At 32.5% G+C, this 23010-nt stretch overlaps 1 protein-coding gene and 1 pseudogene across 1 annotated transcript in view; both read left to right on the forward strand.

The window, feature by feature from the left end:
- Nucleotides 1–9717: 9717 nt before the first annotated feature.
- LOC110038126 lies at nt 9718–10951 on the forward strand (annotated as a pseudogene).
- Nucleotides 10952–16163: 5212 nt separating this feature from the next.
- LOC110038128 (probable LRR receptor-like serine/threonine-protein kinase At1g63430) overlaps nt 16164–23010 on the forward strand; it is a 31028-nt gene continuing 24181 nt past the window's right edge. The window contains exons 1-11 of the mRNA XM_020742895.1: nt 16164–16466; nt 16629–16764; nt 17138–17209; nt 17306–17449; nt 17524–17670; nt 18337–18453; nt 18525–18589; nt 19308–19556; nt 19658–19863; nt 19940–20072; nt 20167–20324. Coding sequence (XP_020598554.1) covers nt 16376–16466; nt 16629–16764; nt 17138–17209; nt 17306–17449; nt 17524–17670; nt 18337–18453; nt 18525–18589; nt 19308–19556; nt 19658–19863; nt 19940–20072; nt 20167–20324 — 1518 coding nt within the window. The 5' untranslated portion in view covers nt 16164–16375. The remainder of the gene's footprint in view (nt 16467–16628; nt 16765–17137; nt 17210–17305; nt 17450–17523; nt 17671–18336; nt 18454–18524; nt 18590–19307; nt 19557–19657; nt 19864–19939; nt 20073–20166; nt 20325–23010) is intronic.

Here is a 23010-nt window from a genome sequence, read left to right on the forward strand (position 1 = left end):
GTTGACATCTATCACAAGTTTTGATATAAGTACTAACATCTCTAAAAACAGTAGACCAATAGAATCCAGATTGTGAAATTTTGTATGTTGTTTTATCAAAACCAAAATGTCCCCCAAAAACAGAATTATGATATTTTTGGATAATTTCATAAGTTTCTTCTAATGGTACACAGCTTGAATTAATCAGATCATTTCCTTGTATATATAAAAATGAGTCATCCAAAAAATAATTTTTAGCTTCGGAAATAAATTTCCTCTTCTGTTGGTATGTCATTCCATATGGTATAATATCGCTAACAATAAAATTTACAATGTCAGCATACCACAGAACATGCCACTCATTAATAATGAACAATTTTTCATCTAAAAAATGTTCATTAATTTCTTTTTCAAAATAGAGTGCTTTTTCTAACTCAAGCCTAGACAAATGATCAGCAATTTGTATTTCAATCCCATTTCAAAATCAAATTCTTGCAAAAGAAGAATCCATCTTATAAGTCTAAGTTTAGCATCATTCTTTTTCATTAAGTACATAATAGCAGAATGATCTGTATGCACTACACAATGAGTTTCAATCAAATATGATATAAATTTATCAAAAGAAAATACTATTGCTAATAACTCTTTTTCAGTAGTTGTATAATTAATTTGAGTTTCATTAAGATTTTTATTAGCATAGTAAATAACTTTGCAAAATTTATCATATCTTTGTCCTAAAACAACTCCAATAGCATAATCACTAGCATCACACATCAATTCAAAAGGTTTTCCCCAGTCTTGTGAAACTATAATTTGTGCACTGATTAATTTTTCTTTCAAAAACTTAAAAACTTTTAGGCATTCCTCATCAAAATTGAAAATTGCATCTTTCTCTAGTAAATGGCATAAAGGCTTAACAAACCTTTTAGATAAAGCCTTAAGCCTAAGTTAAATCTAAACCCTTCAGCTTGAACATCAATTAAGAAATAAAATAAAACAAATTGGGAGGGGTAAAATTTACATAAAACACATTAAAACTTAAACTTAAACTAAAACAAATACAATAAGGCTTTAAAGCATGGCTTTGAGGTTAAGTCAATTTAGAAACCGTCAACTTCACATAAGTAATAACAAGTGAACAAAAATAACTAAAATAAAACACTTAAAATCCGACAACAAGATATAAACAACCTAAAATATTTCAACCCTAAAATTAATGAAGTAATTCAAGAATTAATCAAATATTAATCACAAAGATCACATAACGTAACTTAAACCTTTTTTTATTTTAGTTTACGAAGATTCATTGGACGACGCATTATGTGAATGTTGACAAGAATCTTTCGGTCCTGGTGGGCAACCACCTTTCAGACTAAGTAAGCTAGAGCACCTGGCGACCCGGGACGACGGAGCCATAGACATCTTGACTGGGTTACCACTAATTAAACAATTAAAATTTAATAAAAATTTGATAAAACATTGTTTCTTTATTTGTTTTATTTATTGCTTTATGTATCTAAACGCATATTCTATTACTGCTTTTATCAAACATAGAATGCATGTGTTAAGGACAAATAAGAAAGAAATAAAAGTTGTTTAGAATAGGGAGAACCTATAAATCATAACACCAGGGAATTACTTAGCTTAAGTGAACTTAGCCTTGACCTAGGTTTGAACAATACCTCCACTACCCTTTAATTAATTCACTATAAAATTATCGAAACAAATAAAACTTTTAATAATAAGATTGGAGGACCTGAAGACATTTCAGTATGGAACTTTGAGCAGACTTTGTGGGCAGCTCGTTGGTAGACTTTATTAGCAGCTCGTTGAAGATTTTTCTTTAGTTTAAATAATAATCCTTAAGATTTTGAGGATATCTTTTATGACATAAAACCTCTCTTTGTTAGGCTCGTGTATAGTCCCGATATACAGCATGTCCTAACTTATTTTAGGATTCTGAGGTAGTCACTCGATGTAAAACCTCCTACATTTCTAGGTTTTTTGTATAAACCATCATTACACAAATCTAAGTTCTGATTAATAAATTGGCAAGAGTTAACTTAAATTAATATCATCCTAAATTGAGCCAAACATTAGGATAGTTTGGGAGATTACCAAGAACATATTCTGGATCTTTAATCTCCCCTACTTTTCTTCCTTTGATTCTTAAAACAAAATCTTTCACCTTTGAACCAATCCTCAATCCTTATTGAAAATTTCACAATCATATTCATTGAAAACCCTTCCTTCTGAATTCATGAAAACAAAAGATTCCTGATTTTTATCGAGAGTTTTCTTAAGTGATTTGTTCGCTTAAGATGTGATTAACTATAGGGGCTTGCCCTTATAGGGAACTTAAAAGAACCCAGACTTAAAATAAACCCTATTTTACTCCCATATCTAATAAGGGAATCTGTCGGTCATCATGCAAACTTGCAGATCAAATGGAAGTCATTTATTTCTATAGTTTATTTAATTGAACTTATTATCAAGTAGTGTATTACCTTTCAAGATGGCACATTACTCGTGGTTAGCTCGATTATTCAAACTATAGGAATCAATGAGATCAGTTTGACCCCATTTTCTTCAAATTAAAATACCTAATTTCTAAACACTATATTACCCTAAATTAAACTGCACCCAACCGTATGGCGACCGACATGGGGTTACCTGACTTAACTCAGGCTCTCAAAGGCAACTTTTCCCTCAAATTAATCAGACTTAACCCCGATCAATATGATTGGAAACTCAATTTTAAACTTGATTTAAGCCTCAACTTTAGCTTAATCAAGGATTCAATTAAGTCTAGACAAACTTGAATTGTATTTAAAGTCTAATTTAACTTGATGTAACCCATGGGATTTAACTTGAATCAGGTCATTTTAGCCTGGTTTGCTCTAAGTTAATCTGAGTTGGTTTAACTTGACTTATTATAAGTCAATCTAAGCTAATTAAGACTAGCTTGACCTCGATCAAACTGAGTCAACATGGGTCAATCCTATTAAGCTTTGGTTGACTTAAACAAAATATAATGAGGGAAAGCCAACCTGACTCAAGTTAACTCAGATTATCCAGAGTTTCAATTTGGTTAGTTCAAACTAACTTAAACTAATCAACCTAGACCAAGTTGACTGGAGGTCAAAGAGGGTTTTTGCTTCTCTTTGGAGAATAAAAACACACTTAGCCTCAGATAATTTGGGCTATGGTACAAACCAACCTAAGCAAAATGATATAAAATCCGCCCTAAAAACCAAAAACTTAAACTTGAACCACAAAATGAAACTAGGTTTGAGAAGGTATTTTGAAGGATGCAACCCATGACCACTAACAAAATACCTTTCAGTCATTTGTGACTAATCAAACCACAAACCTTAATAAACCTGGGATGACAGAACGATGGGATCTTGACCGGGTCATTCCAAATAAAAATAAATAAATAAATAAAAATAAAAATCTAATCAGCTAAGAAGTTTTAAGCAACCTAAAAATTTCAACCCCTAAAATCGAAACAAGACACTAAAACATAAGTAAAATCGTAATGAACAAAGATCACCGAACACAACTTGAACCCTATAAACCCAAGTCTACGAAGATTTCTTGGACGAAACAACTCATGATTACTGATAAGAATCGTTCTGTCCGAGAAGGTTTGACTACCGCTCGGACTAAGTAGATCAGGGAACCTAACAACCACGGGATGATAGAAAGGCATGGGCATCTTAACCAGGTTATCTAAAATAAAAATAACAATCAATCAAATAAATCAAAACAATTTTTATGCTAACTTTTTTTTGCAGGACTACTGAAAATGAGAAGTCAGCACTTCCAAAGATAAGGAAGCAGGTGTCATTATAGATTTATATTGCAAACTATTAGGATGTGTTAACTCTATCTTGCAGGGACGAACATTCAAAACCCGAAGAAAAATGATGAACTTCAACACATCTTTAGAATAGCTCAGAATTCTTAAGAATCTGCTACCTTTATGATAGGATGTTGATGTTCCTTTCCTTGAAAACAACATTTGAGTTTTCTAAGAACAAATCATAACCTTAATCGGGAGTTTTCATAAGTAGCCTTCACTACTTGGGATGTAATTAACTATAGGGGTTTGCCCTTATACGAGGATGTGAATTCCATAACACATATATCAATCTAAATTCTCTGGTTATTAGCTTCCATAGAGTCTTCTTCATAGTTGTGTCCTTAAAGAACTCCGGACATATGCTTTAAAGCTATCAATGTGAAAGTTCACTTTACGAAGGCCTCTCATACAACTCCTTTATTTGTTTTTGTTATTGTCTGCCCTACTCCTTTGATTTCTCATATCTTAGTTCATCTACATGATCTAAGATGGAGAATTATTTGGAGAAGAAGGCAACAAACTATACAACAAATTGGCGACTCCATGACAACATCAAATCCAACCAACACGAATGAAGATCAGCGGCGGCAATGACAAAAAAGACCGTCAAACATGATTTCACTAATTGAATCAAGATTTATAAATAAAAGGGTAATATTAAACATAAAATATTTACAAATAGACCCTTTAACATAAATGAATGTGTTTTATTGCTTTTGGATGTGTGAACTCCCTATGTTATTGAATTATGTTACAATTTGAAATGTTTTCTATGAATTTCCATTTTAATTATATATTTTTCCAAATTTTATTCTTTTAATTTATATATTTTGGGGATTAATAGCCATTTTTATTTAAAATTATAATTTATTAACAATTTATGATTTTTTTCCTTAAGAAAATTAAAGGAGGTTATTATGGTCAGAGAGCTATCATGACCTAAGTTTTATTACATTTTGAATTATATTTAAAATTTATGATTTTCCATTGATTTATTGATTTTACTTAATTATAAATTAATATTAGTTATTTTTTCTAATTTTTTATTCTGTGTTATTCTTCATGTCATTTTGAGTTCAGAGCAATGTTCCTTCTATTTTTTCGAATTTGGTTTAATTTTATAGGTTTAAATGTAGAAATGCCAAAAAGAATACGAGAAGTTTTAGCATCACCTAGGTGCCCACTTAGAGTACCGACTTTCTGAGCTTCTATTCTAGAGCAGTAGAGCAAGATCAGGTCCAGTTGCCAAGGCACAAGTTTTAGCACCGCCTTTCCTGCTTTGGGTGTTTAGGTGTCTAATTTAGTGCATAGTTTCTCTCCTCTCTATACTTCATGCTTCATCTGGTTGGAGCACTACCATGCCTAAGTCGAGTGCCTACTTTAACTCTTCTCAATTTCCCTGGTTGAGGGAAGCAATTTTTTTGCACCTTAGTTCTTGAACTGAGCATTGGGGCACCTGAAGTGACTTCGGAAATATTTTTTTTTTCAAATGCTCCTCATTGATAACCTGCAACCTGTAACTTGCAAAAATATACAAAAATATCGTTAAAAAGAATAAAAATTATACAAAGAACTGAAAAGCATGAAAAATAACACCACACAATTCTTACACATCACTTTGATAAGGCTTAAATTTCTAGTAAAGCCTTTATTGGTCAACTCAACCATTGAGCAAGTCGATCTTATTGGGTGGGTTAATTTAAAGCATAGTTTTGTAAATTCAAATTTGGGGTGATTGGGCTTTCTTGGTGTAATTGAGCTACTTTAATTTGTTCAAACATTTGCATGTTGACCGCCATTGATAAGCTATTGAGCGTAACTCCCTTATTGAGTCAATTAATTAAACTAAGGTAATCAAATTGTCTATCCTGCTCAATAAGTGATCTCCTTTCACATCTTATACCTACTTTAAACCTAATCTGTGGACTTTTATTCATATATATTAAATTTTTTGTTCTCTTATCTCTTTGATAGTAGAGCTCCAAAAAATAAGAAAGTATTAATAATAATAACTTTTGTTGTTAATATATTTATGATATTTTACTAAAATATTAGTTATTTAGAAAATGCTTTTGAATTTTATCTCTTCAGCCCCTATAAACATATTAAAAGGGGTGCTAGTTGGATTGTCTCTTCATGTCTTTCTCTTCTTCCCGGGGTATTTTATCATTTTAGGTCCTACTTCCTTAGTAGTCGGGATGGATAACATCTTGATTGATATAGTCGTCATAATAATGGGATAGCTCTTTGGAAATTTTTTTCATTGAGTGGAAATGAGAATGTGGCTGAAAAAATATGAAAAAAAAAGGTTATGAATTTAATGGGGCACTTTGATTATGCCTCATGAATTAGCTCCCCTTATGATCCTTGTCATCAATTTAATAGCACTAGAGGAGGCTCAATCTTTGATAGCACGGGTCCTCATAAAAGAGTTGCCTTCATTGAATCTAGTTCAAAATCACTTTATTGAATTTGGTGGCACATCATAGCCTTTATAAAACAGATATGAGTTGCAATAGTTATTTTAGGGATCATTGATCATCACTTAGTCATTTGAGAGAGAGATCGTTGCCAAGAGTTTATGATTAGATATTTAAGCCTCACCTCAATTATCTTATGCTAAGGCATTGTGCTTATTGCATGATTTTTATACATGAATATCCTCATTTACGCTTGAGTAGGTCAATGCCTCAGCATTTAACTATAACATCTCAGTGTTGCCATTTTGGCATTTCTTCTCCAACACTTTGGCACTTAACTCCCTCTTTTGAGAGAATTTTTATAGGACATTAGCACCTCAGCAGTATCTTTTCGTCACTGTGGCACTAGGCTCTTTATTTTGAGAGTTCCTTTTATAGGGGATTACTGCATGAAATCTACCATTTCAATGCCTTAGTGTTGAGCACTTTATTTTGAAAGTATTTTTTTTATAATAAATTAGCACTTAGTATTCCCTATCTAACAATAAAATGATGATCACACTATTTTGAGAGCATTTCTTACTAAGATATAGTGCCTTAGTTCTGCATATTTAGTACTTTCGCACTAACCTCTCTATTTTAATATCATTTTTATAAGACCGTTGGCACCGTGATGCCATTATTAAATGATGTAATTACATAGCAAAAAAGGATAAAGTTGGCCAACAAAATATATCCCTATTTTTTGTGGGGCATAAGGGATTAGATAGGAAATCATCACACATTCCTTTGTTTTAAACCCAATCAATAATAAAATCGTGGCACCACTGATATGCACTTTTGTGCCACTATATATGTTATCTTATTTACATAGTGTTGAGGTTGGTGACATAGCACAACCTCATAATGTTGCAACATTATAGCTCATATCTTATTTTTTAAAATAGATTTTACTCAAATTGGATAGGAAGAGCATTGGCCTATTTTCCCTTTCCCATAAGGTGCAAAAAAGATAGGTGACCACCTTTGCGCTCCCTTCGAGATGTAAAAAAAAAATAAGCTTATGAAAGCTTTCTAGAGAGAAAAAATTGAAAAGCATTTAAGTCCTCCTTTTAGGTTGGTTTAGGGTTTAGTCTTCATATCTCAATCTCTCCTTTTTCTTATTTTTTGACCGGTACTAGGCTTCTCCTTTTTCGCACTTATTACTTCTAGAGCCTTCCATAAAAAGAGAAAAAGCACTCATTAGAAATTTCATCCCATGGTTTGAGCTTCTCACATGCCAAAGAGCTTGGAAAGTTCGAAATTGACCCAAACCATTTGATATGGACTATTTTTCCTCTCTCCAAACTTTCCAAATTCTTTAGAGTTTATGAACATTTGGCCATACAAGTTTTTTTTTTTTTCAATAAGCTTTCAATTCAATCATAAATTGCAATTGTCCATGCTAATAAAACTTTGTATATTTTTAAATTTTATATGTCAGTTTACTAATATGTTTAATATTAGACGAAAAATATTTTTATCAATGTTTAAGAGCAAACGAGAAAAATTAAATAAATTGAAATTTAAATAATTGAAACTTATAGTGTGAGCCCACTCAATTAAGGATCTTTATCCAAATTTTTCTTAATGTTTTTTTTTTTTTTTGAACAATTACTCTAGTACTTGATAATTTCACTCTTTTATGAAGAATACAAATTTAAAATCATATAATTATGGATTTTTCTTAATATTCATTAACCATGTTGAGCATTATTAAATTTAATTGATATCTTGCAAAAATTTATACACAAATAATGACCTAAGTAAAAAGATTATAAATAAATATAGGGCCATGGAATAAAATTTTCAATGACATGAAGTCAAGATATTAAAGTGCTTTGATCAATATTGAAATGGTTTAAATAAAACATTTAAGAGTAGAATACAAAATTTCACAATGATATATGATGTACCAAATGATATCTAAATATTTTATGAGCATTTCAATAAAAAAAAATCAGATAAAATAAAGTTCCTCAATTATAATATCATTAAATACCTAAGGAAACTTATACGATCAATGTGATAATACAAACTATTCAATAGAATGTTTGAGAATTTTGATAAAAAAAAAATATAAAACTAGGCTCCATTTCTATACATAAAAGAAACCTAGAGTTGGTTAGAATCTTAAAATTTCAAATCATAATCAAGGCTAACAATCACTACTAGCAGACAACATTAATTACAACTTTGTTCTATTATCACCACCAAATTATGATCAATGGATTGCCATCAAATCTTTGCTGCCTCCTAACTACCGTCACCCTAAACCATTTGATGCTAACATATACCATATTGCCTATCCATTAGTTTTACACCACTAAGATCCACTATATTCTAATAGCACTTGAATCCAATTAGCCAATCAAGTCAGACTTTTCCTAAGGCGGATACTACCATATGTCTTAGAATTTACATATATAAATATGGGCTTCAAGACAAAGCATCCAGTATGTAAAGAGAGATTGGATGACATTGGTGATGTTACATTGATGATGAGTAAATTGACAGAGCGCTTGATTATCTCGCTTGAATATTTTTCTTAGAACTCCTTTGTGAAAATTTTGCTAAACACATAAACATTAATGACATAGTTGAACAATCATTTTTAGCTTAAAAAAAGATAACAATATAATTTGAAGGTGTACACAATTGAAATGTGCAATTCACATTTCAAATTTGTTATGTTCAGTTCCTTATGGTGTAGGGGTGTTTCTATATATCAGCATTTCACATTTTCACATAAAATAATATTTAGTTTTATGCGTCTGTAAATTTCCATCTTCAATGCTTAAAGTTGTTAATAAGAGCAAATTATTTTGGCGCCTCTTACCTTTTCTCATGTCCATAGCAAAATAATTTTCATAGCAATTTTATTACAGATGAAATTATCCAACACACAATTATAACACTAGTGCAAAATAACTAACTTCTCACATTAGTTTTATTGAGGTTTCACCTAATATATAGTTTATTTGTATTCTTTACTGGAGAAATTTCTGTCAATCTATTAGCTTGGTTTACTAAGTGTGATATCTGAGCTAGAAAATCTCATAATTATATGTTAAACCGTTGCAGGAGACCAACTTGAAGCTATTTCAAAATGTCTGTCATGAAGCTAGTTAAAGTAGCTTCTTCTAAACCACCATGTTATTCTGCGTGATTTTTAGAAGGAGAACTTCAAAAATTGGCCTGTATTGTGGCAATTTTAGCTCTCTTAAGCCTTGTATAATTTTTTTATAAATAGCTTAGATTAGTGTTAGTTTATGTATTTTTATTATCTTCTTGAAAAATTTGAAAGTTGAATATCTGATCCTGAAACATAAATGAAAAGCATGTCGGCAGTGAAAGCTAAGCTCTCTATGTACTCAAAATAAAAAAGAAAATTAAGCTTTTGCACAACATATGGGTTCTGTCAGGAACTTGCACAGATATGCTAAGTATTTGCATGGAATTCAACAGAGAATCTGTAATACCAATCTATTCTTCAAGGTTTCATCAAGTAGAAAAGGATCTTAAACATGTCTATAACATGGCAATGAATAAACTCAGGGAAAAGAGGTGGAACTTCTTATATCCATTCTTCCATATAATAATGGTCATGTTGTTTAACAAAGCATGTTTTAAGATAAAAAAACAGTATTAGCAAATGTTTCACTAAAAATAAACGTTAAAGTGTGGTTCAAACTCTATTGACCAGTTTAATAATGCACATTTTATAATTTAAATTGTTAATTTGTGAATTATTTTTTTCTCCTACATTGCTATGAGTGCAGATGGGAGGGAGAATATTGTTCCTTTGGATGATATTAGTTAAAGAATTCTTTTGGTCAATGATAATCCAGCTATAATATTTGAAGCAGCTGTAACTCATCTAGAGACTTAGGGAGAATTCTAGTTCATCAGTTGTTATTTCACTTAAAACATTTCTTAGCATTTGGACTATGAGTTTTTTTCAATTGATTTACTTAATTTAAAGTAACTTACCTTTAAAACAAGTATTGATAAACAGTTGGTTGTATCATCAATTCTTTTTTATTGCAACAAAGCAATATCCTGCTTTTAAGTATCCAGAAATGTGATTTTTTTTTTTAAATTTGAACCACATCAATTTATGAATATTTTTGCGTTGAATGTTGTTCTAACTTAGCTAAGGATGAATTTACGTTCTTTGTTGTGGTTCAAAAGAGACACCAAAGTAGGCTCTATGTGAACAACCATAAGGAATAAAAACATTTCAGACAAGACTGGAAGTATCCTACCTGGCATTGTGGTTCGTACCAAAATCTGTCATCCTATGGAGTTTTATTTAAATCTTAATATAGACATGTTGGGATCCTGAGAACTAGTGTACTAGCTCATTACCATGTCATATGGGATGAAAACAGTTTCACAGTTGATGAAATGCAGTTTCACAAACAGTCTCTGCTACATGCATGCTCGATGCACTTGATCAGTATTTGTCATGCCACCTGAATACTACGCTCATCTCACCGCATTTCAAGCATGATTTTATATGGAACTAGATTTCTATGATAACTAGATAGCGCAGAACATAAGAATGTAGCATGGCTCTTCTGTAAAAACTCTGCCAGCATTGAAAGAGAAGGTGAAGAGGGTTATACTTTTGTACTGTTGAGGTTTGAGAAAGTAGAACAGAGAATGAGAAAAGGACTAATTGTGCATCTTGCTGTACTTATTTTGTAGCGATAAGCCTTAAATCATGTAGGTTAGAAGCTGGGAAATCCTTCTGGATTGATTATTGAGTTGTTATTTGTCACACTTGTACACAATCTGAGCCTTGTACACAATCTAAGGCTAGAAGAGTGTAGTCATCTTCTTTTGATGAATTTCCAGTTGGGGGTTTCAAGGCTAAAAGAGTTCTATATCTGTTCAGATTGTCAGAATTCATAGTGAGCGATGACACGGTTGCCGCACAACTTCTATCAGTGGACTACAAAATGGTCTTGATATCGGTGATGCCCCCATGAACCCCTCCAGAAGGTCTTTCATGTTCCTTTGTCGAAGTGAATGGTTTGTTATCATTGGAGAAAGGTGAAAAGGTGTTTTGAATCAACCAAAATGATAATTATAGTTTTGGTAGTCTATTACAACTACATATGACAATTATCCACCCGCACAAGGTGTATTTCAATAATGACATTGTGGTTAAACATGAATTTAGGAAGATAGAGGACACTTATTCAATTGTATACTGATTTTAATTATAAAAATATAAATTCCTTTTACTTTTTTGTTTTCCGTATTTTTGGATTATATTATTATCGCTTTCTAGATGTGCAGGTGATGGTAAAATTACTTCAAGCAATTGAAAATTTACAAAAGTCCAAATATTTTATTTTTTTTGGGTTGATTGTATTTAAAATCTAATGTATATTTATGAAAAAAAAGATAACATAATACTTAATATTCTCAATTCACTTACAACATCATAGGAATAACATACAAAGCCAAAATCTTCACTTATAGTCAGAAAGAATGTTAAATAGCCCAATTTAGCAAATCATGCATGTAACATACAAAGCAATTAATGCTAACTATATTTACAAGATTGGGTGCTATATGAGCACCTAGATAAAAGAAATAAAAATGTATTTTTAATTACATGGAATGTGTAGCCCAAAGATTGGTTCTTTGATCTTTTATTTATTTGACTGGGTGTTAATAGTTCTTTGGTCTTTTATTTACAAGTAAACATTCTAACTTATTCAGGTAAAGCAATGGAACATTGGTTTGATACAAAAAGAGACAAAATTTTGAGCACAATTCCTTAGAAATTCACAAGAAACATTACAATAACGATTACAATAACAAGCACATGCAATAAATGACAACTTTCCCCGAAACAAGTTTATAAACACAATGACAGTGACAAAACATATTTCAATAGTTAAGAATCAAATTAATAAGATGAGAGCTAATAATTCCTACACAATCCTTACGCAAATTTAAAACACATCACAACTGCAACAAGAACTCCAATGAATATCCTCAAAAGAAATAAGACAACCTTGAAGTTATTTCTAACCACATCATCATGCTCACGTAAAAGACATAAGATGTCATTGATTGTTGTTATGTATTCATCGATCCATTGAAAAAATTTTTAATCATTCTTTGTTCAATTTTGTGGGAAACAATAACACATTCATCCTTTATTTTTAACCTTATGAGTCATATATATAACATCCAATTGCATCCACAATAAACTTGGGAATTACGGAGAACACTCCTAGTTGAAGAAGATTGACTGGGAATTATTCTTGTAAGAACAACAAATAATACTGATGAACATACACAAATTGCAAATTTTAAAAATTAAAAATGCTAAAATAGATGCACTAGCACCATCAAAAACAACTTGCAAATTAAAATTATAATATTAAAGCATTAAAAAGGAACTTACTACACTAACCATTATTCTCCCAACAAGAAATAATACACAAATGTTTTGTGCTATCATTTATCATATAATTCCTAAAATGAAAAATACTTCCACTATTTAACTGCAAAGTAACAAAAGTAACCTTCTACTAAGGTTATATAATAGAACTAACACACCTTTTAATAGCATTCAATGAAATAACCAAAGATCTTGTTAAAATAATCCTAAATAGTTGAGATGAGCTAATGATGATAATGAGGAGTAGGGCTGAGGCATATATTATTTGTGCAGGCGTACTTCAGTCTACCATTTATATGGTAAAATCTAGTAACTAATTAAGGCAAACAATTGAAATGTGTATAATCAAGAATCCACATACATTGGGATTAAAACATTTAGGAGCATCTAGCGAGACAGATGAAACTTGCTGCATATTTAAAAGATATGCACAAATATTAAAGCTCCCAAATGAAACATATTAAAGAAAAAGAATAACATGTCAATCGCAACCAAAATTTGCTGGTAGAGAATGACCATAAAAAACATCTAAGAAAGAAACAAACCTTATGGATGATTCGAAATACTTCAATAACAGAACTTGCTTGCTTCTGTAGAGATGACAAAAGTCTTCCAATTCTACAGAGTATAATAAAACATATCATTAGAAAACATTTGGTGAATCGAATGAATGATGTTAAAGAGAGAGCACGAGTTATATGATCTCCAAAATCTTTTATCAAATAGATTGGTGTAAAATCTCTCATGTGAAGACATCAGCATACATAAAGCAAGTCCAGACAAAAAAATTAAAATGCAAATTTACCTACATCCAAACACACAGCAGTCTAATGGATGTGTGTACATGCTATGTATAAGAACACAATGTCACATAGATACCTATACAATATATACACAAAATATTTGCCCTAATATTTTACAAAACCAAAAAAAAAAAACAAATGCGTAGGAGAGAGGCAGGCTGGAGAAGAGCTTTGTAGCTCGAAGTCCTCTGAATCTACCCAATTCACAGGAGAGGGGCGGGATGGAGAAGGGCTTCTGGGCTCGATGTCATCTGAATCGACCCAATGCATAGGAAAGAGGCGGGCTGGAGACGCACTATCCTCTGAATCGAATGTGCAAGAGAGAAGAGGGCTGGAAACGCGATGTCCTCTGAACCGACCTACTGCATAAGAGAATTGTGCAGGAGACGAGAAATGAGGCGGGACGGGGAGATGCTTGAGCCGAGAAAGAAATAGCACGGAAAGAGACGGAGGCGTACAACATGGATGGCCCGCGACGGAGAAATTATTGCAGAGTCCGTTTAAATAAAAATAAAAAAATTAAGGTGACCGAAATACATTCGAACCGTAAAATCAGGTAATTTACGGTCCGGAAACCATCGAAATATATTCGAACCGTAAAATCAGGTAATTTACGGTCCGGATCAGACACCGCATGCAAGCTGCGTGCCCGATCCGTATGAAATAATTTTTCCCCGCGATGAGCCGGAAAAGATGGAAGTCGAATGAAGGTTATGGGAATAAGACCAGCACTAGTGGGGTAAGGAGTTAGGAATGAGGAAGCGTAAGTTTAAAATGGTAAACTTGTAATATTGGAAGTTGCAGTGATTAGTTATTTATAAAGTCTTAAGAGATGGAAAAAAAATTGTGGTCGTAGTCTGGATATGAGCTGCATCCGTGCATAATAAACGTGATAGAGCGGAAGTCCGAGCATAATATTTTTTCCAAGAAATAGGTATGCAACTTCGTCTATTTTTTTTGATTTTAGCCTAAAATGATGTATTTTTGGCTGCAAATCACATTTGTTTTATAAGATTTATGGAATCCAACTAATTTGAATTACATAAACAACAGAGAGGAGCTCCTGCAATCATAACAAAAATTCTTCCTGTGATCGAATTTATTAAGGGCTTGTTTCGGGCAGTTTATAAGTGCGGCGGCGTTTTGAAAACGCCAGCTATCTGTTTGTTTCGCACGTCCGAACAAATTATTTGAAACCTGCGATTACCTTTTTCTATTACACGCAGATCATGGGGTTATACCCGCGATCCTCGTTTTCGTTCGTCGTTTTCCGCCTCTACCTCTCCCTCACAACAAAACCTACCCTTCGCCCTGAACCTTCGCTCTCCTTCGCTACGCTGAAAGCCATTCGAAGTCGTTGCTCTTCTTCGCTACGTTGAAGGCCATTTGAAGCCTTCGAAGTCGTTTGTTGTTGTCTGTCGCCGAAAGTCAGTCTCCCCCGTCCTACACATCCTCCGCGCTCTCCTCCGGGCGAGGAAGATAACCTTCGTCCTTCTCCTTCTTCCGTCCAGCAAGGAAGGTAACCTTCGTCCGATCCTACCCAAAAACTAGTGAGGAAGGTAGCATTAGTCCTTCTCCTCCTTCTGTCAGACCTGTCTGATCCTTCTGTCCGATTTTAGGATTTTAAAGATTTTTTTTTTTTTGCTGTTTATTAAAGATAGGTGTTATGCATGTAAATCCCCCTAAAATTTTATTTAAAAATCCTAAACTTTTATTTCTTGTCAAAACTAAAACAAAATATAGATATTATTTTAATTTGCTCAATTAAACTTCATAACTTCTTACTTTTAAAAAATTAAATAATAATAATTATAATTGAATAATAAAAATAAGTCGATTTACCTTTAATATTGGATGTTTTATTCCAAAATGTATCAGTTGATTTATGTTGCGAGCGTTTAGTTGAGAGTAGCTGACAAAATATTTGAATAGAAGTTTGAAAACTTATGTTCAAATTCATATATCTTTATGGATAGCTTTAGATGTTCCTAAACTTGGTTATTGAAGTTATAGATTTTAAAATTAGTATAAAATATAATTTTTTTTTACAATGTATGTTACACATAATTTAAAAATAATTTTTGGAAAATTAAAATTAATAATGTCTAAATGACATTTTATCAACAAAAAGCTGCAAATCTATTGTTTACTAAACGCAAAAACCAAATAACTAAACAACTTATCCAGTACAGGGGCAGAGTGGTCATTTATCCAGAATAAGTTGTTTTCCAGACGCACAAACCAAACATCCAACTAGCATATTCGGATCAGCTGTTCATCAGCAGATTATCAGGATCATCTGTTTATCAGCAGAAGCTGGATAAGCTGCAGCTGCCCCAAACAGACCTACTAGTCTAGATTTATGCCGAACAAGTAACTGAAAAGTAGAAAAAATGTGAGAGAATATGATAAAATTCGATTTAAGGGAATGTTAGATATATATATTTTTTTTATGTTTCTAAATTTAAATTATTATTTAGTTAAACCTATTAATAAGTATGTTACCAAATAGCCCTCAACTTTTTTCAGAAATCTGTTGTGTGCTATTCACAGACGATGGCTCCATTAGGAAATGAAAACCGAACATCTCTCTCTCTCTCTCTACTTTATACACTTCTGTCCACCAACTCCCATGAGGAGGACTTCAATTTTACTCTTCATCTCCAACCTTCCTTTAAGAGATTTCTTATGTTGAGTGTTGTCTTCTCAGTATCCTGTGCGTCCAATTTCTTGATTATCTTGAAGGTTTCTTAGTTTAAAATTACTGGGATGTGGTAAAACTTGGAAGATCTTTGCTCGACTTCGAGAGGTTAGGCAGATAACACATTCAGATATAATGAAGTTTCAAAATTTTCTTTTTCTGCTGCTTGCGACCCAAATGGAATGCCTTTTCCTTGGGACTTGTTTAGCTGTTCAAGATGAAGAGGGTAGGTGCTTTTCCACACTCCTGCTTTAAGTTCCTCAAGCTTTCTCTGTTTATAATTCCTTTGCCATAATTGAAATTGGGGTTTTAGTGATAAAGCTCCAATTTTTTTAGTTTTATGAAATTCAAAATCGCATCTTTATTGAATTCGTGACTTGAGTTGCAGTTTCAGCACTGAAATCTTTTGTGGGAGCCATTTCCGAAGACCCTCTTGCAAAACTATCAGACTGGAGTACCAGTACCGATCCTTGCAGTTGGTCCGGCGTCAAGTGCTCAGATTTGAAGAACCGAGTGATTTCTCTGTAAGTAATGGACTGATCTGTAGATCTTGAAATTGCTTTTTCTGTCGGAAAAAGAAGCTTTTTTACTGATAAAAGGTATTCTTTTTTCCCTTCACCGAGTGGGGCAACTGTTGTTTTCTGTCGTAATTTTGCTCAAAGAGTGATTATATTTCATTGGAATGATTTTAATTTAAGGCCTGAAGCATGAAATCATTAGATTTCGACCTGTTTCATCATTTTCATGAAGTCTAAATTTTTTGTGAAGTTTTGGAATTTTTTTTTTTTTTGCACGGCTTGTTATCATTATTTTTTTCGCTTCCATATCTCCACTAATTTACTCTATACGAGCATCAGGCATCTTGTGCTTACTTTGGGCTATTGGATTTTCATGCAGAAACTTTGCCAATTCCTCTTTGAAAGGCTTCCTTGCACCAGAACTTGGCTCGCTGAATTCACTACAAGAGCTGTACTTACTTTATCTATTTATAAACTCAAATTTGGGCTAATTTTTCTGATTTTTCATGCACTGCTTTCTTTAAAAAAGCGCATTACTGCTTTGCAGAATTTTAAATAACAATCTGTTATATGGAACGATACCCAAACAAATCGGCATGCTCAAAAACTTGCGGGTGTTGGATTTGAGTGTGAATCATCTTTTGGGTCCTATTCCTTCAGAAATTGGTGACTTGGGCAATATAACAAAAATGTAAGAAGGTTATTTTTACATTTTTGTCTTTTTTTAGATTCTCATGGCTTTTTTTATTGCTTACAATTTTGCAGAAATCTTCACTTCAATGGTTTGACTGGTGTCATCCCTACCACGCTTGGTAATCTGGTCAACCTAGTTGAACTCTATTTGGATAGGAATAAACTTAGTGGGCCAATTCCTGGGAGCAAAAACTCACACACATCAACAGCTCATGGAATGTAATTTCCTTCTTCCCTAACCTTTTTTTCTTAATTAAGTGGTGCCATATAACAAGCAGTGGCGATTTTCAATTATTCAAATCATAGCATCATGAAAGTAATTAATATTATTAGAAGGATTGTTAATATCAAGGCTATACTTTTATAATTGTTAATCTTTCCATTCTTTATTATCATACTTGTCTTTTTTTTTATACTGGGAGCCAATTTTAATCTCGTGGGATAAGGCTAATATACAATTGTTATAAATTAAATACGAAGGGTGTTGCTAAGAACGGATAAAAGGATGCCTGCATTAATGGAAACTTCTGCTCTCTATTTTTTTTTCTTTTAATGACATTTGATTTCAAGACTTTCATTAATGTGCCATCCTAAGGCAAAGTGTCATCCATTGGATGCCCAATTCAAATTATGTGCCTTTAATTAGGAATGAAAGAAAAATAAATTGATGTGCTAATGACCATCCTATTGTGGTCCAAGAAAACTCCATATATGGAGCATTGTTGAAAATGGATTATAAATTTTCTCTCCCACTTCCTGAAATTAGTTAGTCTTTTTATGTCATGGTAATCAGCTATTGAAACTGACACGGTGTAAATAGGCTGATTTAATCATGTTACTCTAAACTTTTTGCTGGTGTATTAACATCTAATCTTTAAGATTCAGGCCCATTTCTGAAGGTTACACAACTGGTATGTGTCAGTTAACTAGGTTAAGAGTTGCAGATTTTTCCTACAACTTTTTGTTGGGAAAAGTACCCACTTGCTTGGATTACCTTCCAAGGTACAAACTAACACTTCATTGCTCAGGTTCATAATCTAAGTTTCACTAGCTTGATTCTACTCTTTATGCAGGACAAGCTTCCAAGGAAACTGCTTCGAAGACGAAGATTCCATCTTGCATCGTTCTTCTCAACAATGTATGTTGCTCTCCCTTGAATATCTCTTCTGTGATTCTTGTAGGAAAAAAAAAGTGATAGGATTTTCAATTTTATATAAAGATCATAATTATCTTATGTTTGGGAAAATTAAATTGAATGTTGGTGACAATTTTGTGAGAAGGGCATCATGGATGATTTGCTCACAGATAAATAGCAATGAAAGAGAGTAGCTGGGGATACTGCATTGTTAACTACCGTTGAATCATTTTATCTTATGAAGTAGGCAAAATTTTCAGTTTTATGTACTATATGATGATTGATGTTGTAAGACTGGCTAGAATTAATTGGATGCGTCTATTGAATAATCCTTTTACACCCTTTTTAGGAGTTGGGAGATAAAATGGTTCTGTTGACCTAACTAGTTAATGAAACAGTTAGAGGGCTTCATACAATATATTAGCTTTATTTATACGCTGTTCTCATAAAAAATATTAAAAAGAAATAGCTTTTCCCTTTCCTTCATTTGCCAGCATTTTTATACCATCATGATATCACTCCTCATTCGGTATTTTATCCTAGATGCAACACGAAAATGCATTACAGCAGGCATAATTGTTTCAATGATTTCTATCAAAGGTTTTGCATCTTGGCTTTTTTTTTCTGGGATTTGATACTTTTTTCATGGAAATGTGATTTCAGCTATTGGCTGGGTTTAACAGCTTTTTACTGTGTTTGAAGTGTTTATTGCTTATTGAAGGTATCTCTGCTAAAAAGCAAGAAACAACAGAAGAGACTTATAAGCAACCTAGTGGCCCTACCAATCATCAGAATCTAAAAGAACCACTGTGGCTTCTGATTCTGGAAATAGTTACAGGTGCTGCTTTTGTTATCTTTTTTTTAACTTGCATGGTTCGTACTGCTAAAAGGTGCAAATCGAAGTCAAAGTCTAATGTCATAATCCCGTGGAAGAGAGCGCCAACCATGAAGAATCATAAAATCTCAATTGGTTTGTTCTGGATTCTCTTGTAAATAAATTATCTTAGCTTAAATGCATGATTACTGCACTAAATGGATGAGCAAAATTCTGATTGGTTTTGTTATGCACAGATGATGGATTACTGAAAACTATATTGAGGTATAGCCGACAGGAGCTAGAAGTTGCTTGTGAAGATTTTAGCAACATAATAGGGTCTGCCCCAGATAACAGAGTTTATAAGGGGACTGTAAAGGATGGGTCTGAAATTGCTGTTATATCACTTGCAGTATCTGTCTCTCATTGGCCAATCTGTCTTGAACTTTGCTTTCAGAAGGAGGTACAAAGTCTGAATTCCATTTAATTTTGTAAAAATACCTGCTCCCTTCGCTGAAATGAATCCTTTTTCAATTCAGGTTATTAACTTGGCAAGGTTAAATCATGAAAACACATCAAAACTTCTTGGTTATTGCAAAGAAAATGAGCCGTTTTCAAGGATGCTTGTCTTTGAGTATGCATCCAATGGGACTTTGTATGAGCATCTTCATTGTAAGTCCACATAATTTTTTGAACCTATAAAATGCTCTGCTTTTATGATATTTGATGGTCAAGAATGCACTGTTTGTTTCTTCAAAAACTGTAGATGGCGACGCAGGCCATTTATCCTGGCTTAGACGCTTGAAAATTGCAGTTGGTATTGTTCGTGGGCTAAGATACTGGCACACTGAAGTGCAACCTCCATTCACAATATCTGAACTCAACTCTAATGCAGTGTATCTTACGGAAGACTTCTCACCAAAGGTATGTGTAAAAATTGACAACTTAGACATTTTTGTAACTCAGTATAAAGCCATCTATTAACGCACTATGAGCTTTTCAGATTTAAAAAAACATAGGGTGCATTATAAAATTCCTCATTTTGGGACAGTTTCTGAAGGAGAGAGAAAGGTTTGGTGGAATAGTAATAGATAAAAGATAGAACTAATCTCTTCCACCAAGATAATGGGTCAACTAGGTCCTCAAATCTGTGTAGGAATAAGCCACCAGGCTAAATTTCAATTAAGAGGGTAATTGTTTGCATTGATTTTTAATAGCCATAACATCTCCTTATGGTATTCATTTTCATAGAAAAGTAGAACATTCAATTGATAGAGCAGAGATCTTGATGTATTATTGCAATTAAGAACTTAAGAAATTAAATTTTGGACTATATGAGCTTGGATTTCGACAAATTTATAGTCAAATAGAAGGACGTGATAAATGAATACGGTACCCAAAGTCATTGCTAATGAGCTCAAAATTACTCAATTTCGAGATTATTAAGACACATTAAATATTTAATAAATTGTCTATAGTTAAGGAACTTAATATTGTTTGCTCAATAGAATATTTTAGAGATTTTACCTGAATTTATAAAGATGCCATGAAAAAATGCATATCCTCATTCTCCTCATGAACTAGCCTTGAAAGGAGAGGGCATAATGATTTGAGCTTTACCCGACGTTTGATGCTAATGATTACCACTAATAACTACCATCACCCAATTATTGTCATCCAATTATCTTTCTGATTGTCGTCACTTTATTGTTACTATCTAAACATTTTACTCTGCAATTATTGATTGAGAGCCATCATTTGATCAACATTCATTGCCCAATTTTCCATCGACTGACTGTTGTCATAACTTTTAAATATAAATCGAACATTCTCAACTATGTCCAAAGGAAGTTAAGCTTATGTTATGAACTTTATAGTCCATAAGAATATATAAGTCTACACTTATCCTTTATATTTTCTATTAATATGTTAGATTGTTTCATATGGGTTGGGCTTTATGGTTTTTTCTTTTTCTTAATTTCCTCCTAAAACTCGTGTCTCCCTTCAAACTCCTATTTTATTTGTGTGCAGGATTCTTGTATAGGATTTTCAGGTAATAGTATGACATTGTCTGTGAGAAATATTCCCAGCATGTTACAAATAATTTCTTAATAGTTGATCATCAATCCCTCAATTGAGGGCAATATAATTCAATCTGTATGGTCACCATGGTCTGACCTTGGCAAGCTCATATCCTTCATTTTTTTGTGAGTTGTTATTTGTAGGTAGTTCCATCATTGCATGATGAAGTTCCTCCATAACTTAACTCCAATGTCCTTGACACATGCAATTTAACTTATTATTCTTTTGCTGCTAGACCAGCCCAACCTTATCTTTTTGACACCTTTCATGACGATACAAGTTATATACTTTGATGTCTCATTAAGGAGAAATTCTTTTTTGAGAGATATTAATCAACTCACTTATTGTGGCTTCAAGCTTGGTCTTTGATCAATGTTATCCTCTAGCATCACATTTCAGTAGGATTCAAGTTGCTTGCTATAAACCATTATGTTGGTTCTTTTGATCCTTATGAATATGCCAGTCATTACATGACCATCATGCATATTCAAATAGGACTTTGATGCACTTCTAGTCAGGTCTTCCTGACTATGCTCAAGGATTACGCCTGCGTTTGATTCTATTCTCTTTAGTATGGTTATTCACACCTTTATCAACCTCCTCAAGCTTTTATAGAGCAATTCATAACAAATTAATATATTATCAAGGACTCTTATTTTTTTTGGAAATCGCCAAAATGAGAGTGACTCTTAAGAAGTATTTTTAAGTATTCTGTTTCGAGGATGTCAAATTTCAATGGTGCATGATAAGCCACTACATGTGTTTTATTTGGAAATCTTTATTTTGGAACTTTTTATTTTTCTGTGATGTGAGATATAATTTATTTTTATGCTGATTTTGTTTATTTTGTAGAAGGGTAAATAATTATTGATGAAGCCATCAACACTTATGAAAGTAATTTGAACAGTTTTCAAGTTAACACAATAAATCACAACAAAAATTTGGTTGGCCTCTATAGCAAAGAAAGCAGGAGCAACTAAGACATAAAAAATACTCTTATCATCAAATTCATTGAGTCATTTGTTTATGTTGCATTAAATACATTTAGAATTAATATTCAGATAAATATTCATGACTGAATATCAACCAACTAAAATCACTAAAATATTTTAAATAAAAGAAACCAGTTTCAATATTGTTATTTTCACTGTGCAATTGAATATTTGATAAAAAAATATTTGTTCAAAGCAAGAGGTTGAGCTTTTGTTTCACCAAAGATATGCGTGACATTATTCATAAAAATAATATGTAGATTGTCACTCTTACAACAAAAAAGTAGTCAAATTATTAGCAATAAAATTTTTAATATTATTGATATTATTTTGGGAAAATCATTTCTTATTTACCAAAAAATATTCCTTTTATAACTCTAATTTGAAGGAATATATTATTTTTACTAAGATTATTGAATCAATCAATTGAAATTCAAAGAGCTAGGATTAACGCTACAAAAATTTTAATTGATCCAATTCAGCCAATGAATGGTTTATCACCTACATGAACTTCGGATTCACACTCACTAAATTTC

Source organism: Phalaenopsis equestris, unplaced genomic scaffold (assembly GCF_001263595.1).
Source record: "Phalaenopsis equestris unplaced genomic scaffold, ASM126359v1 Scaffold231427, whole genome shotgun sequence".
Lineage (NCBI taxonomy): Eukaryota > Viridiplantae > Streptophyta > Magnoliopsida > Asparagales > Orchidaceae > Phalaenopsis > Phalaenopsis equestris.